The sequence below is a fragment of the Stegastes partitus genome, unplaced genomic scaffold (genome assembly GCF_000690725.1).
Source record: "Stegastes partitus isolate 25-593 unplaced genomic scaffold, Stegastes_partitus-1.0.2 Scaffold1368, whole genome shotgun sequence".
NCBI classification, from domain to species: domain Eukaryota; kingdom Metazoa; phylum Chordata; class Actinopteri; family Pomacentridae; genus Stegastes; species Stegastes partitus.
In genome coordinates, this window is record NW_007579099.1 from 172,956 (window position 1) to 187,650 (window position 14,695).

General features: G+C 42.5%; 1 protein-coding gene across 2 annotated transcripts; it reads right to left on the reverse strand.

Moving 5' to 3' along the window:
- Window positions 1-1,182: 1,182 nt before the first annotated feature.
- aldh5a1 (aldehyde dehydrogenase 5 family, member A1 (succinate-semialdehyde dehydrogenase)) lies at window positions 1,183-12,224 on the reverse strand. 2 transcript variants are annotated; one of them, XM_008298989.1, is made up of 11 exons: window positions 12,131-12,224; window positions 11,803-12,045; window positions 9,681-9,764; window positions 8,263-8,433; window positions 7,680-7,796; window positions 7,400-7,543; window positions 6,806-6,949; window positions 6,561-6,719; window positions 4,313-4,476; window positions 3,967-4,025; window positions 1,183-3,055 (listed from the first exon to the last, which is right to left on the reverse strand). In XM_008298989.1, exons 2-11 carry the CDS (start codon window positions 12,019-12,021, stop codon window positions 2,844-2,846), a joined length of 1,473 nt encoding a protein of 490 aa, XP_008297211.1. In that variant the 5' UTR covers window positions 12,022-12,045; window positions 12,131-12,224; the 3' UTR covers window positions 1,183-2,843. The 2 variants fall into 2 exon arrangements, with proteins under 2 accessions (XP_008297211.1, XP_008297210.1); XM_008298988.1 differs by having other exon boundaries at window positions 11,803-12,195.
- Window positions 12,225-14,695: the final 2,471 nt, after the last annotated feature.

Below are 14,695 nucleotides of genomic sequence, written 5' to 3' on the forward strand. Positions count from 1 at the left end.
ATGTTCTGAATGATTTTGCTAAGCCCCTTCCCAAACAGTCGCTGTCCAGTCATAGCTCAGTGATTCTGCCTTGCTGTTCAAACAGTTTTGACCTCAATGTTTTTGTTTGCCAAATATGGAATGCTAACAATTAAAGCAATCCATATTGTGATTCAGGATCAGCTCCTGAACAGGGATAGTTATAACCCGTGAGGAGCTGAGTAATGCAGTTTATTGATAAATATCATGGAAGTAAGATCAAGCAGTAGGATTACGTGCAGCTGAGTTCAGAATACTAACATTAGCAGCTTACACACTGACGAGTCCTTTCATTACACTACATGCTAGTTTTCGAATGTGGAATATTACATCATATGAAAGGTGCACTTGAAAGGCAGAGTTTCCATTACAAAAAATGTTGCTTTCTACCTGCAGAGTCCATTTCGCAAGTCTGTGCATTCGGAAAGGGTTCACAAGCCAAAATACTTGTGTGTGCAAACTAGAGCTGCAACAGTTTATCATCTATTTGTCAACTATTAAATTAATTGCCAACTATTTTAATAAACGACTGAGCTGCTTGAGTAATTTCTAAGGAATAAATTCTCAGATTGTAGCTTCTAATAAATGTGAACATTTTCTGTTTTCTTTCTTTAGTCAACTGAATATCTTTTTAGCAGTGGACAAAATAAGATATTAGTCATATCTTGGGCATTGGGAAAGATTAATTCACTTGTACAAAACAGAGTAAATCTGAAGTATGTGTGAGTTTGCTGACACGAAAAAATTGCATTAAAAACTGGAATGCTGAAATGTTAAAATTACAGTACAACGTGGATATTTTTCTGTCACATTTAAAAGAACAAATTACCATTTGCTAAAATACAGATTTTTTTTTGATGTGGACATTACTTACAATTTTGGCCTTTTTTTCCTAAATTTACATGTAAATTAATACCTTATTTACAGCGCTTTTCCTCAATGTTATCTGTAAAATAACAGTTAGTTGTTCAAACAAAATGAGATCCCAGTGTAGGGATGTTAGTTATTTACCAATAAAACACTGACCATGCTGTGCAATATTTTTCTAAAATTCATACTGTATATATAACGTGTACTGTATATATAACTTATCTTATTTTATATTGAAATCTCTTCTATTTTATTTTTTTGCTCTTTATTTTGTTCTTTATTCTATGTTGCACTGAAGGAGCTGCTCTTAATCTCATTGTACATGTGTATAGTGACAATAAAGGCATTCAATTCAATTCAATTCAAAAACATATTAACTGATAAGTTACTGTAGAGACCACAGGAGGCGGTTAGTCATACTACGGGCAGTTCATGTTGGCAAGCAGAGGGCATTGTGGGGGTTAAGATAGTAAATGGGCACCATGGCAAAGACTTATGTGAGTTTTGTTCAGAGGACAATGACCCCACATGACAGACAATTACTTGATGTTACGTGTCTAAGATTAGTAGCTCCATCAGCGTACAAAAACATGTCTGCTGTACATCAGTCAACCTAACAATCAATTGATGAATAAAGCTGCTGACGATTGGCTAAGAAAACTGTTTTTGCTTCACATCTCACAAACATGAACTTCAAGTCTTCAAGCCTTTATATCTGGATGGACAGACTCACAAAATGGACTCTGCAGGCAGAAACAAGGTCTACAAAACAAAGCTTACAGATATGAACTTGAATGTGTACGTTTGCAGAGCTACAGCTACAGAGCTAGCTGTTCCACAAACACAAAAAAGTGTGAGTAAAGGATTCGTCAGTGTGTGAGATGCCAAGCTACCTTAAAGCAGTGGTTCAGTTTTATTTACTGATATTTATCAGTAAACTGCATTATTTTATGGACTTACAGATTAGAAGGATCTTACCAAACGTTTCTTTATCTGTTCTATGTGGCAGAAGTTTATGGAAGACGAATCCTCCAGTTTTCTCATGTAAAAGTAAAACAAATTGTCTGAACTTACAATAAAGCTTAAATTCAGCCTTTGTGTTTCTTGTCAAATGATCTTATTTTGTTTTTCTTCAGTAAAAAATATCCAAATAGCATCTGGCATTACATGTTTGTTGTTGATACTAGAGCTCATGTTATTGCAGCAAAGCATCATGGGAGTTTTAGGTAAACATCTCCTCTTCAATTTCTACAAGTTTTTTTTACCCTTGTTATTTTTTGTAAAACAACCAGATATTTTATGACACAACTGTTTTTTAAGGTAATAGTTTTTTTTGTATATCAGAGGGTCTGAACCTTAATATTTAAGTTAAATCTGTAATTTAATTGAATTTTGCTGCTTGAAAGCACTAAATGTGAAACAAAACTATCAGTGAAGACCTCTGACGGATTCTGATTTTGAAGCCAACAAATGTTAAGAAATTCACCATTTCCAATCCATTCCAATCCATCCATCCACCATTTCCAATCAGCAGGAGATCCATGCAAGATTAGAATTTTAACACAAACCATGCAGCCAATCAGAATGTACCATTATTTTCAGAAGAAATTCCAAAACAAACAACGTAATTACTTATTGCTTTAAATATTTTTCCACATATAAACTGTTTATTTCTAAAAGGGAAGAGAAGATAAAATAAGCGGACCTTGTTTAGTAACTCATAGGTTTGTTGAACGTTATCTGAGCATATATTGTCATTTTAATTAGATTTAACCTTCTGTTCTGTGGTTTACCTGCAGTTAGTTGTTATATGAGGTCACAGTGGGACCTCTAATGCAGGTTTTCTGTAATTTAAAGTGTTATTCTGGTATGAGGGGAGTTTAATTAGAACCTGAGATGGATTACTTTCACCGTGTTGTCGTACCGGCGGCCCCGAGGCGTCGCTCCGTCCTCGCTCAGGGCTTCAGACCTCCGAAGCACATGTACTTCACATCCAGATACTCTTCGATGCCGTACTTTGAACCCTCACGGCCCAAACCGGACTGTTTGACGCCGCCAAACGTGGCCTCCGGCGTGGACAGAAGGCCCTCGTTCACGCCGACTATCCCCACCTCCAATGCCTCTGCCACCCGCCAGATCTGACTCACATCCTGCGAGTAGAAGTAACCTGAGAGCAAACAGATGTCGAGGGTTAAAACCAACACACATCAGTCAGCTAGTCCTCTAACCAGCCCTGACCTGAGCCTGTGGAGCCGCTGACGATCACCTCTGTATGTAAACGCCTTATTAATATGGAGTGTTTTACTTTATTTTTAATTTTATTTTCAATTTATTGATCCGTGGACCCACCGTGAGCTGTGTCCTTAATAAAGTCTGAACTGAAAAATGTGTTTTATTGCTCCATCTTTCTTTGTTTCATTTGACATCTGATATTCAGGCGTTCAGAGGTCTGAATTATGAAGCAGGATTTGAGGTTATGGAGGTAACTTCAGGTTTAACGGTACTACAATGGTGGTTCACTTCTTATCACATTACCATGCTGACTGATAGTAAACACCTGACCTGCTCTGGAAAACGCTTTGTTCCAGATAACAGATCAAAGTGTAATAAAAGACCTATTTACAAGGGCTCAACAAGGGTTTGTATCTGCAGCTGCTGCTACTTTTAGCCTATATTATATTTTAAACTCTCCATGTTGATTTATAATTTGTTCTCCTTCTGCTCTACACCTGTGCATGTTTGTGTCTGGAGTTTCTTCCAGCTGCAGCTGTTTGGTTTAATGTTTAATTTCTGGTACTGATGTGAATTATTGTTACAGAAAGCTAATAAGAGCAGATACTGATATGATTTATTATTAGTAGTTTATAAAGTAGTAGTTGGTAAATAACTCATCCATGCAGGTTTTCACTTATATTTTCATAATAAATCTTTTCTCATTTTATTCTATATGGGATTAAAAACGTCTTCAACACCATACAGGATTACAGGATTACATATTCACAGCAAATAGGCTCAGTGTAAGTATTAGCTAGTGCAACTAGTAAAAAGCACTAGTTATAAGGAAACAGATGTTCTCACCTGCCAGCCCGACGTTGGAAGCGTTCGCGATAGCCAGAGCTTCTTCTTCTGTGTTAAACCTGGAAACAGAAACAGATTCTGGTTGGTCACCGGCAACCAAACAGTCTTCATGCTGTTATTCTCAGATGAAATATTTCGTTCCCCTAGAAGCTTGTGTAGATGAAAACATGAACTTTCTTCAGACGTCTCCTTTGTGATTTTTAAGCAGTTTGAAGCAACACTTAGTTCAGCTCAAATTCTGAGATTATATTTTCATTATGTTTTGGTTAAACCTGTGTATGTGCGGCTGCAGATGAATACAGTGCTAAACTATGTTGTGTATCATTGATGGTGTGAGCTGACAGACCTGATGACGGGCAGCAGCGGTCCGAACGTTTCCTCCTTCGTACACAGCATTTCTGCAGTGACGTCGGCCAGCAGAGTCGGTTCCATGAAGGAGCCGTGGAGACGCTTTCCACCCCTCAGAACCTTCGCCCCACGGGACACAGCATCCGATATCTGATGGACCACCTGGGGAGTATAGTCAGCTGTCAGTGAAGCTGCACTGAGCCTGACAGACACAGCTCAGGGTTCACTGGCTCAGTTACATCCATCCATCCATTTTCTTCCGCTTATCCGGGGTCAGGTCGTGGGGGCAGTAGGCGGAGCAGGTCGTCCCAGACCTCCCTCCCCCCGGCGACGCTTTCCAGCTCTGCCTGGGGGATCCTGAGGTGTTCCCAGGCCAGCCGAGAGATATAATCTCTCCACCGGGTCCTGGGTCTGCCCCGGGGTCTCCTCCCAGGTGGACGAGTTCCTCGGGGGACACGGTCATAGGCCTTCTCCAGATCCACAAAGCACATGTGGACTGGCAGGTCGAACTCCCATGCCCCCCTCAGCAGCTCTGTGAGGGTAAAGAGCTGGTCCACTGTTCCACGACCAGGACGGAATCCGCATTGCTCCTCCTGAATCCGAGGTTCGACAATCGGCCGAAGCCTCCTTTCCAGCACCCTAGAGTAAACTTTCCCGGGGAGGCTGAGAAGTGTGATACCTCGATAATTGGCACACACTCTCTGGTCCCTTTTTTTAAAAATGGGAACCACCACCCCCGTCTGCCACTCCACAGGCACTGTACCCGATGCCCACGCGACATTGAAGAGACGTGTCAGCCATGACAGTCCGACAATGTCCAGAGTCTTCAGCATCTCATGGCGAATCTCCTCCACACCTGGCGCTTTGCCACCGGGGAGCTTCTTAACTACCTCGGTGACTTCTACCACGGATATGGACGCAGAAGCCCCCGAGTCTTCAGGCTCTGCCCCTTCATCAGAGGACGTGTTTACCGGGTTCAGGAGTTCCTCGAAGTGCTCCTTCCACCGCTCGACAAGGTCCCCAGTCTGGGTCAGCAGTTCTTCTCCCCGACTGTACACAGCCTAGGAGAGTCCCTGCCTCCCCTTTCTGAGGCGTCGGACGGTTTGCCAGAACTTCTTCGGGGCTGACCGAAAGTCCTTTTCCATAGCCTCCCCGAACTCCTCCCACACCCGAGTTTCAGCTTCCACGACCACCGCAGCTGCAGCCCTTTTGGCCAGCCGGTACCTGCCTGCTGCCTCAGGAGACCCCCGAGCCAACCAAGCCCGAAAGGTCTCCTTCTTCAGCCTGACGGCTTCCCTCACTGCCGGTGTCCATCAGCGGGTTTTGGGGTGACCTTCTGGCCACAGCTCTTAACGGCTGCTTCTGCAATGGAGGCTTTGAACATGGACCCCATGTTCAAAGCCTCCATTCAAAGCCCCTTTGAACCATGTCCCCAACCTCCCCCGGGATGCAGGAAAAACTCTTCCGGAGGTGGGAATTGAAAATCCCACGGACAGGGGCCTCTGCCAGACGTTCCCAGTTCACCCGCAGTACGCGTTTGGGTTTACCAGGTCTGTCCGGCAGCCTTCCCCGCCATCGGATCCAACTCACCACCAGGTGGTGATCAGTCAACAGCTCTGCTCCTCTCTTTACCAGAGTGTCCAAAACATACGGCCGCAGATCTGATGATACGACTACAAAGTCAATCATCGACCTTTGGCCTAATGTACTCTGGTACCAAGTACACTTATGAGCAACCTTATGTTCAAACATGGTGTTTGTTATGGCTCAGTTACAGTCACTTAAAACTGGATCAGACCAGCTCAGCGTCTCTGTGCGTCACAAGAAATACAGAGATCTCTTTTTCAGAGCTCTGTCCGTTTTAATGTCCAACTACATGTATCTCTTCTGCAGCCCTGCTGTTGATCTGGCAAAATGACCACAAAATGAAAACAAGGCTACACACAACGACCACAAAAAAAAAACACACACACACAAAAGGACCACAAAGAGAAAATAATTTCGACAAAAAGACAACAAACAACCACAACAACAAAAATACAACCTCAAAAACTCAAAACAGACCAGAAGGACAAACAAAACTACCACGAAGAGAAACAAAATACAACAAAAAGACACAAAATGAACACAAAGAGACAAACTCATTATAAATTAAACCAGAAAGGCTCCACAGAGATGCTGAGTTGTTCCAAGCTCAGGCGATAAAGTAAACATTTGTAAACTCCGACTGTTTCCACCACAGTCACCTTCTCTGCTGCTCTGGTGTTGATCAGCGGCCCCTGGGTGGTTTCAGGCTCCGAGCCGTGACCCAGTCGCAGCTCGGCATCCATCGCTCGGCCCAACTCGTCTATGAAGCGGTCGTAGATTCTGCTCTGCACCAGGAACCGGTTGGAACAAACACACGTCTGCAGGAGGAACCACAAGCCTCAATAAGTTACTGAGACTGACGCACCTGCAGCAGGTGAGCAGCAAAAACTGCAGCTTGTCTCACCTGTCCGGAGTTCCTGAACTTGGATGCCATGGCTCCAGCCACCGCCTTGTCGACGTCAGCGCTGTCGAACACGATGAAGGGGGCGTGGCCTCCCAGCTCCATGGACGCCTTCTTCACTGTGTCGGCAGCCATTTTCAGCAACACCTGAGAGGAGGTAGAGATTACTACACTTCTACTACTACTACTACTACTACTACTCCTACTGCAAATACTTTCATAAATGCACCAATACTACAAATGATCTGCCACAAGTAAATATGCTGAAGTAGAATACCAAAGCATAGAAAAACTCTCCTGCAAGTAAATTCACTGAAGTAAAACAATAAACAATACAGAGTAGGACTACTCTACTGCAGGTACATGGACTGCAGTACAGTACAAATACTACAGTGTGAGAATACTCTGCTGAAAGTACTTTTTTTTTTTTTTTTAATTATAAGCAAAAGTACATATACTACAGTGAAATACTCTGCTAAAAGTAACATTTTCTTAAGTAAAAGAACAAATACTACAGAGTAGGAATACCCTGCCTCTTGGTACATGTACTTCAGTAAAAGTATAAATACTACAGTGTAGAAATACTCTAGCTCTGACCTTTCCGGTGGCCGTGGATCCGGTGAAAGAGATTTTGGCCACTAGGGGGTCGGTGCAGAGGACCTGCCCCACTGACGGAGTCGTCTCTCTGGAGCAGGGAACCACGTTAAACACCCCGGCTGGGATCCCCGCCTGCTCCGCCAGCTGCACAAAACAAACGTACGCAGACTTTACAAGATGAACACGATGTTGCACGAACATGTGGTGAGGAGTCTGACAGCAGTTCTCCATGTTGGTGTGCTGCTGAGGATTCTGTGTATTCTGATGTTCATGTACTGACCTCTGCCAGAGCCAGAGCCGACAGCGGGGTGTCCTCGGCTGGTTTTACCACCACCGTGCAGCCGGCAGCCAGAGCAGCTCCAACCTTCCTGGTGATCATGGCGCTGGGGAAGTTCCACTGTAACACAACAGCAATGCAAGACATATTAAATTGTGTAGACCACCGCGAAGAGACAGAAACCATCACTAACAGAAACACCCATCCGCAAAAATATGAAATGACCACAAAGAGATGCACAACTACAACAAAGAGACACAATTCAACAACAGGAAAACAAAAAAACAGCAAAGAGCAAGAAACAACCCGAAAAAGACACCAAATAAACACAATGAGTCACAAAACAAGCACAAAGACAAAGAAAAACCACAAAGAGATTAAAAAAACAAAACAAAAAAACTTAAAAATAGACTGACAAAACCACAAAGAAACAAAAAAAGACCAGGAAGAGACACAAAACTTAAAAAAAAAACAAAAAACAACAGACACAAAACCACCACAAAGAGGCAAAAGCCGATGGAGTGCTGGTGTGTCGGCCATCTTTATTTATCACGTGTGCTCAGCTGGACTGTGATTGGCTGCTCACCGGCGTGATGACGGAGGCCACGCCCACCGGCTGCTTGAGCAGCAGTATCTTTCTGTCTTTGACCGGAGACGGAACGATGTCACCGTAAACTCTGCGAGCTTCTTCAGAGAACCACTCGAGGAAGGAGGCCGAGTACGCAATCTCACCCAGAGACTCACGCAACGGCTTACCCTGAAACACACACAGAGACACACACATTATTACTGATTGTATACATTTTTTATTCATGAAAAATAACAAGTAGAACAATAAAAGTACAAAATTACAAAAGTGTGAAGTGGTAGATTCTTGAAATACAAGAGTAAAAATCCCTCAAAGCTGTGAATAAACTGCATGTATCGTTATATTCTGCATCTATGCTCCAACTAATATAGATTATTCATACTGTTGATCCCATATATATACTGCATATATCTTATATAACTAATGAATGAATGCACTTTATTGTTATTATACAGTGTACAACGAGACAATACCATTTACACTGTTCATACAGTTCATACTATCACACTATTTACATTCTTATGCTCCTCATAGTACAATTTGTCTCTACCTGTAGATTTAGATCATCTATTTTAGATTTTATCCACTTCCATACATTCATATATTTGTGGGTTCATTCTGTTTATACTGTATTAAACATATTGTACAGTGCTTCCCATTTACTATCATACTATTGTGGCAAAACGGGACTAAACTGAGGGCCGCTGTGGGCTAAACTCAGGGTTAGGCTATCTGTCCGACGCGCATTCCAAGAAACCACTCCAAAGCACTTCAGTCAGTAGCGATAGTGTTTATTCCTTTCATCCAGCAGGTTCAACTCTATATCCAATCATAGAATAAAGCTATACTCACAGACTGCAAAATATAATACGCAGTCAACAGAAATTAAGACTACCGCCGGGCTCACCCCACTTCCTGATCCATTCGTCGAACAAAAACACAGTGAATCAGTAGGTGTACCTTTTGAAACCTTGACACACACACCCCACAGCAACACACCCACCACCCAGGTGCTGATGCTGCGTGTCACCTGTCACCTAATAAATGAATGTCTAATACTAATATGGCTCCTACACATACCCTCAGTCCAGGATGGAATTATGACTATATCCGGGCTATTCAAATAAGTGGGCTTCAAGATGACGGCAAGTTTGGGTGTGAAAACTAGCCTATGTACTGGACCAGCACGGTCTACATGGCCTATATCGGACATATTTAGCATGTATTTGGGAAATAAAGTATTAAAGGAAAGAAAACAAAACTTTTAAAAACTTTTATTAAATATTAAACTAGAAAACAAATGTGTGAACATATGAGACAATAAAGTTGACTTTAATCTGATCTTATTTAAGTACGAGACTAAATGTAGTGTGGTTTGGATAAACTGACTGTGCCGTTATCAGTGTGATACTCACACATTCGAAGGTGATCAGCTTGGCAAGATCGTCCTTGTGCAGAGTCAGCAGGTCGAACCACTTCCTGAGCAGGACGCTCCTCTCCTGCGGGACAGCCAATCACAGCACAGCATCAATCACACGCCCGGTAGCCATGTTTAATTCCCGTTTGACAGCCGAACAATTACAATCTGCAGCGGTTTAATGCTTCACTGACACTTACACAACATGCTGTACGACAAAAACAACTGATTAATCATTTAACGTGACCTAGAAAGACACACAAAACAACAGATTGCAAAACAGACAAGTGCAAAATTGTGAAGAGACATAAAACCACCAAAAAGAGACAAAAATGATAAAAAGACAAAATCACTGACACACAAAAACAACCACAGGGACACACAAAGCAACAGACACGACATGAAAAGACCAACACAAAGAGACACAAAAAAAAACAGAGACAAAACCAGACACACAAAACAACAAACAGATGCAAAGCAATAGACACAAAATAATGAAACAAGACACAAAACAACCACAAAGATGCAAAAATGATGACCAAATGATGGGCAGTTTTGTGTCTCCACAATTGTAATCAGTTGTTTTTGTCATACAGCCACGTAAAAATGAGCACAAAGAAGACACAAAATGACAAAAACAAACTAAATAACCTACTTATTAAGTGACATACAATGACAGCAAAGAGACACTAAAAATCAAGGTTCACAAAGACACGAAACAACCACAGATTCCTTTTAACATCTTGACCATAATGTTCAAACAGCACATTCTTTGAAAATAATCTGTTTAAATGTTAATTCTGTGTTTTACATCTCAGAGCTTTGTGTTGTTGTGTTTCGCTGGTTTGTATTTAATCTATACCTTTAGTAAAAGCAAACCAAAGCTGACAGAGCTAATGATCAAGTTTAATAACTGAGTGATGGAAAGGAAGCACTGCAATCACTGACTGCTCACTTACACTTCAACCTGAGTAATGTAAAGTTAAGGTCTCACGCAGAAACAAGCTTTACTCTGCTCTGATAGATCACTGATAATCAATAGACAATCAATCATGGTCAAAACACTCTTATAAAACCACTATATTAGCAATATTAGCCTCAGTTTGCTCACAGACAATGACACTCACTTTGTTAATGAGCTGCAGAGAAACATCTAACATAACTCTGTTTAAAGTTTCCATAATTTAAAATTGGACACCGTTACAGGCTAAAATGCACGTTTTCTGAAAGCAACCTGCACTTTTTTCTGAATCTTTAAGACACTCTCTTCACATCGGTGTATCTGATCAGCTAAAAATATGAAAGGGGTCGTTCATTTTTGAGAATATTTCCTAGGTTTCACCAGCTTCCGCACTAAAATCGTGCGGCGGCAACGGAGAGAAACAAAAATGAAAGTTTGAATTTTAGCAAAATTTTGTGTTTTCAGGTGAATTATGTTTGAGCCGATTTCAAGTCCTACTTCTGTCGGATGTAAAATGATTGCGTTACATTTGCTAGACTACGCCAATTAGCCGACAGCAAACATTTATTGTAAATTTGCGGTTTTTTTAGTGGAGTTCGGGTAACGAAAAAGGACAGTCTCATTTAAAGGTATACTGCTTCCATGAGTGTGTGTGCAGCTCCCAGCACTTTATTAGCAGGATTAGCCCCACTTTGCACACAGTCAAACTGCTAATGAGCTGCAGAGAAACGACTGCAGGTTACTGACGCAACACCGCCAAATTCCATCTAATTCTATAATTTAAAGTTGGACACCGTTACTGGTGTCCAACGTATACGTTTTCTAAATGCAAATTGCACTTTTTCTGACTCTTTTAGAAAGTCTCCTTACCTTACATCGGCATACACGATTAGCTCAAAATCTGCAAGAGGTCGTTATTTTTTGAGAACATTCCCTTGTTTATGAAGCTTCCGCACGACAAATCGATAGAAACAAAACTGAAAGTTTGAATTTTACTTTGATTTTGCCGTTTCAGGTCAATTATCTTTGAGCCGAATGAAAATTTGCCTCTTGTGAGATGTGAAACGATAGCATTACATTTGCTAGTATTCGTTAATAAGCCGAATGCAAACATTTATAGTAAATTCGCACTTTTTTTAAGCGGGGTTCTGCAGCCTACCTTGGCGGTGTACTGCTTCCAGGAGTGAAACGCTTTGTACGCAGCGTCCACCGCCTGCTTTGCCTCCGCGGGGCCACAGTCCGCCACCCGGGCTATCTCCTGCCCGGTGGCTGGGTCCAGCACGGGGAACACGGAGGCTGCGGAGACCCAGCGACCGTCCACGTAGCCCTGCGTCCGGAGCAGCGGAGCGGAGACGTCCAGGCTGTAGCTGCGGTGCATGGCGGCGGGCAGGCCGAGCAGCACCTGCCGGGGGAAGCAGCGGGATCTCAGCGCACAGACAGCGGACATACCGGCCAGATGTGTGCAGCTGAGTGTGTGTGCAGCTCACTGTGAGTCTGTGTCCGTGCAGGTGTGCAGCTGAAGCTCGGAGTGGCTCGTGCAGCCCTCCGTCGGTTCCAGCCGGTCCCCGTTAAACCACGTGACTCTGCACAAACACAAAACGAGAGCACTTCAGTGCCCTGCTCCGATGGTGCGTTCAAAGACTTTCGTTTTCTGGACTCTGAAGACAGAAGAAAAGCTCAAGACACGGTTGTGTAACACAAAGTCAGAATTATGAAATAGTACGTCATGACGTCGTTCATTAGGGTCCGAGCACGCTAGTGCAAGGACCCTATTGTAACCCTTGGGTTTCTTTTTCTTTCTTTTTTTTTCTTATTTTTCAGATCATTTAAACGCATTTTTGAGGCCGTAGACATGCCCCAAAACTCACCAAAATCGCCACACACACCAGGACTGGCGAAAAATGTGAAATTTTAAGGGATTTGGACATGTCTGTGCCAAAATGGCATCACAGCGTCACCTTGAAAATTTCGACGGCGTCCTGTTTAACCTCGACCAGGAGTCGCCAACCCGCGGCGACGGAGCCACATGAGGCTCTTTCGTACTTCTGCTGCGGCTCTTTGTGGCTTTGGAAAATAAATAATGAGTACCTAATTAAAATGTATTTTATTTTAGTTCGTTTGCTTTAAAAATGCAATTCTACATTTGAAGATTATGGTTATCTTGTAACATTAAAATAAAACGTTTAATGTTTACATTTTTTTTGTTGCTCAAATTATGCATCACACTCACCGATGCGCGACACCCACCGGCGCGTACAGTGTTACCAACTTGGTGACTTTCTAGCTCAATCTGGGGACTTTCCAAATCCTCTTGGCGACTTTTTTTTTTGTCAAAAGTGACTAGGGACAAATCTAGCGACTGCTTCTCGTGTTACTGGAGACTGTTCTGGTGTTTTGGAAACTCTGACGTGAAAACACGTGTCGGTCTGCAGGTCCTGTCCTCAGAGAGCAGCCGTGCTGCCGTGAGCTCCTCCCGTCCCAAAGCGCTCACAGTCGGTCAGGAGTCTGGTCCAGTGACGTGCGGTCAGGGGAGACATCATGGAAAGAAAAAAAATACATAATGATGAAATAACTTAAATGGTTATATTGATCCAATGATTTGTACTATAAAGTATTTATTTTTCATTTAGCCTCGTCAGTTTTGACGATTTTTAAATTCAAACTCGCTGAATTTTTGTAATTTCCCATTCAAATGCTTGGAAGAGAAGCCGGTGAGGCAGCGGTGTCCTGAGCCACACTTGGATTGCGCAATCCCTCACTGCGCAAACTGCCATGCATAGACTGTCACTGCAGGCAGCCAGTGAAGTGAGGGATTGCGCAATCCAAGTGAGGCAGCAGGCTAAGCCTCCCTACCTGCTGGCTGCCTGCAGTGACAGCGTGCTGCTGTCTGGATGTCGTCAATAACATGGTTGAAACACATTTAATATATGAACTGATGCTCCATAGTTCAGCTGATGTATATAATAATGAACAGTGTTTTTTGTTACCAACTGTATGTGTAACGTGTTTCGTGTGCTGAGCGATTTTAAACGGCTGAAAATAGGTTCCAGGTGAGGCAGGCAGTTCTCTGGCCTCATGGCAGGGGGCGCTCTGATCCCAGACATGCTTCTTGTGACTCTGTGGCTGCAGAGCAAGTGACAGCAAACTAGACTAGGTACAATATACAGTTAGCAAGTCAAGTGTAGCGAAGGAAGATAAGGAGACTTTTACAAAAAAGTAAGTTATTTTTGTCCAGAAGGAGCGGAGCATGGACTTCACTTAAAGGTAAAGGTAAGACCGCAATAACTTTAAAAAAAAAAAATAGAAACATATGTTTTGTGGGCTACAGCTTGTATGTGTAAAGAATGCAGATATGAAACATAACCTGTAAACTGCTGCCAATCAAATGGCAAATCTGCTGCTGTGTAGAGTGCATATGTTTGTAAATCAGATTCTGATGAAGTCGGTGCCTCACCAGCCATGAACCTCACCGCACGTCACTGGTCTGGTCAGCAGTCCAGCTACAGTCAGCAGGCCGACCACACGCTGTTCTACTTTGCTGCAGGTGGAACATTTAAGTTCGGCTTTTTATTTCATATAAACGAGGAGGACTCAAATAGACACTGACTATTTTATTTCAAAGTAACCTTCAAACCCAGCGTCTTTTTTTTTTTTCGGTGGTCAAAATGTTTTTGTTGCAGAAATAAAATGTCGTTTTCTCTGCAGTAGTTCATTGATTTCATAAATACAACACACTATAGTTTTTTGTACATAGCTGTTGGAGCTATTTGTTTGTTTTGTAATATTTTATCTTTAATATTTAGTTATTTATTTTCTGTAGTTTTCTTTGAGGAATGCACTTTGGTTTGTGGTGGTTGGTCTGAGTAGTTGTTGGTGCCTTTATTTTGACAGTTTTGGGTAGCTGGCGCACGGGCTGAATCGACATATATGCCCCAGGGTTCGATTTTAGGCCCAGTGCTTTTTAACCTGTATATGCTCCCCCTAGGCAGTGTCATCAGGAGACATGGAGTCAACTTTCACAGTTATGCTGATGATACACAGTTGTATATCTC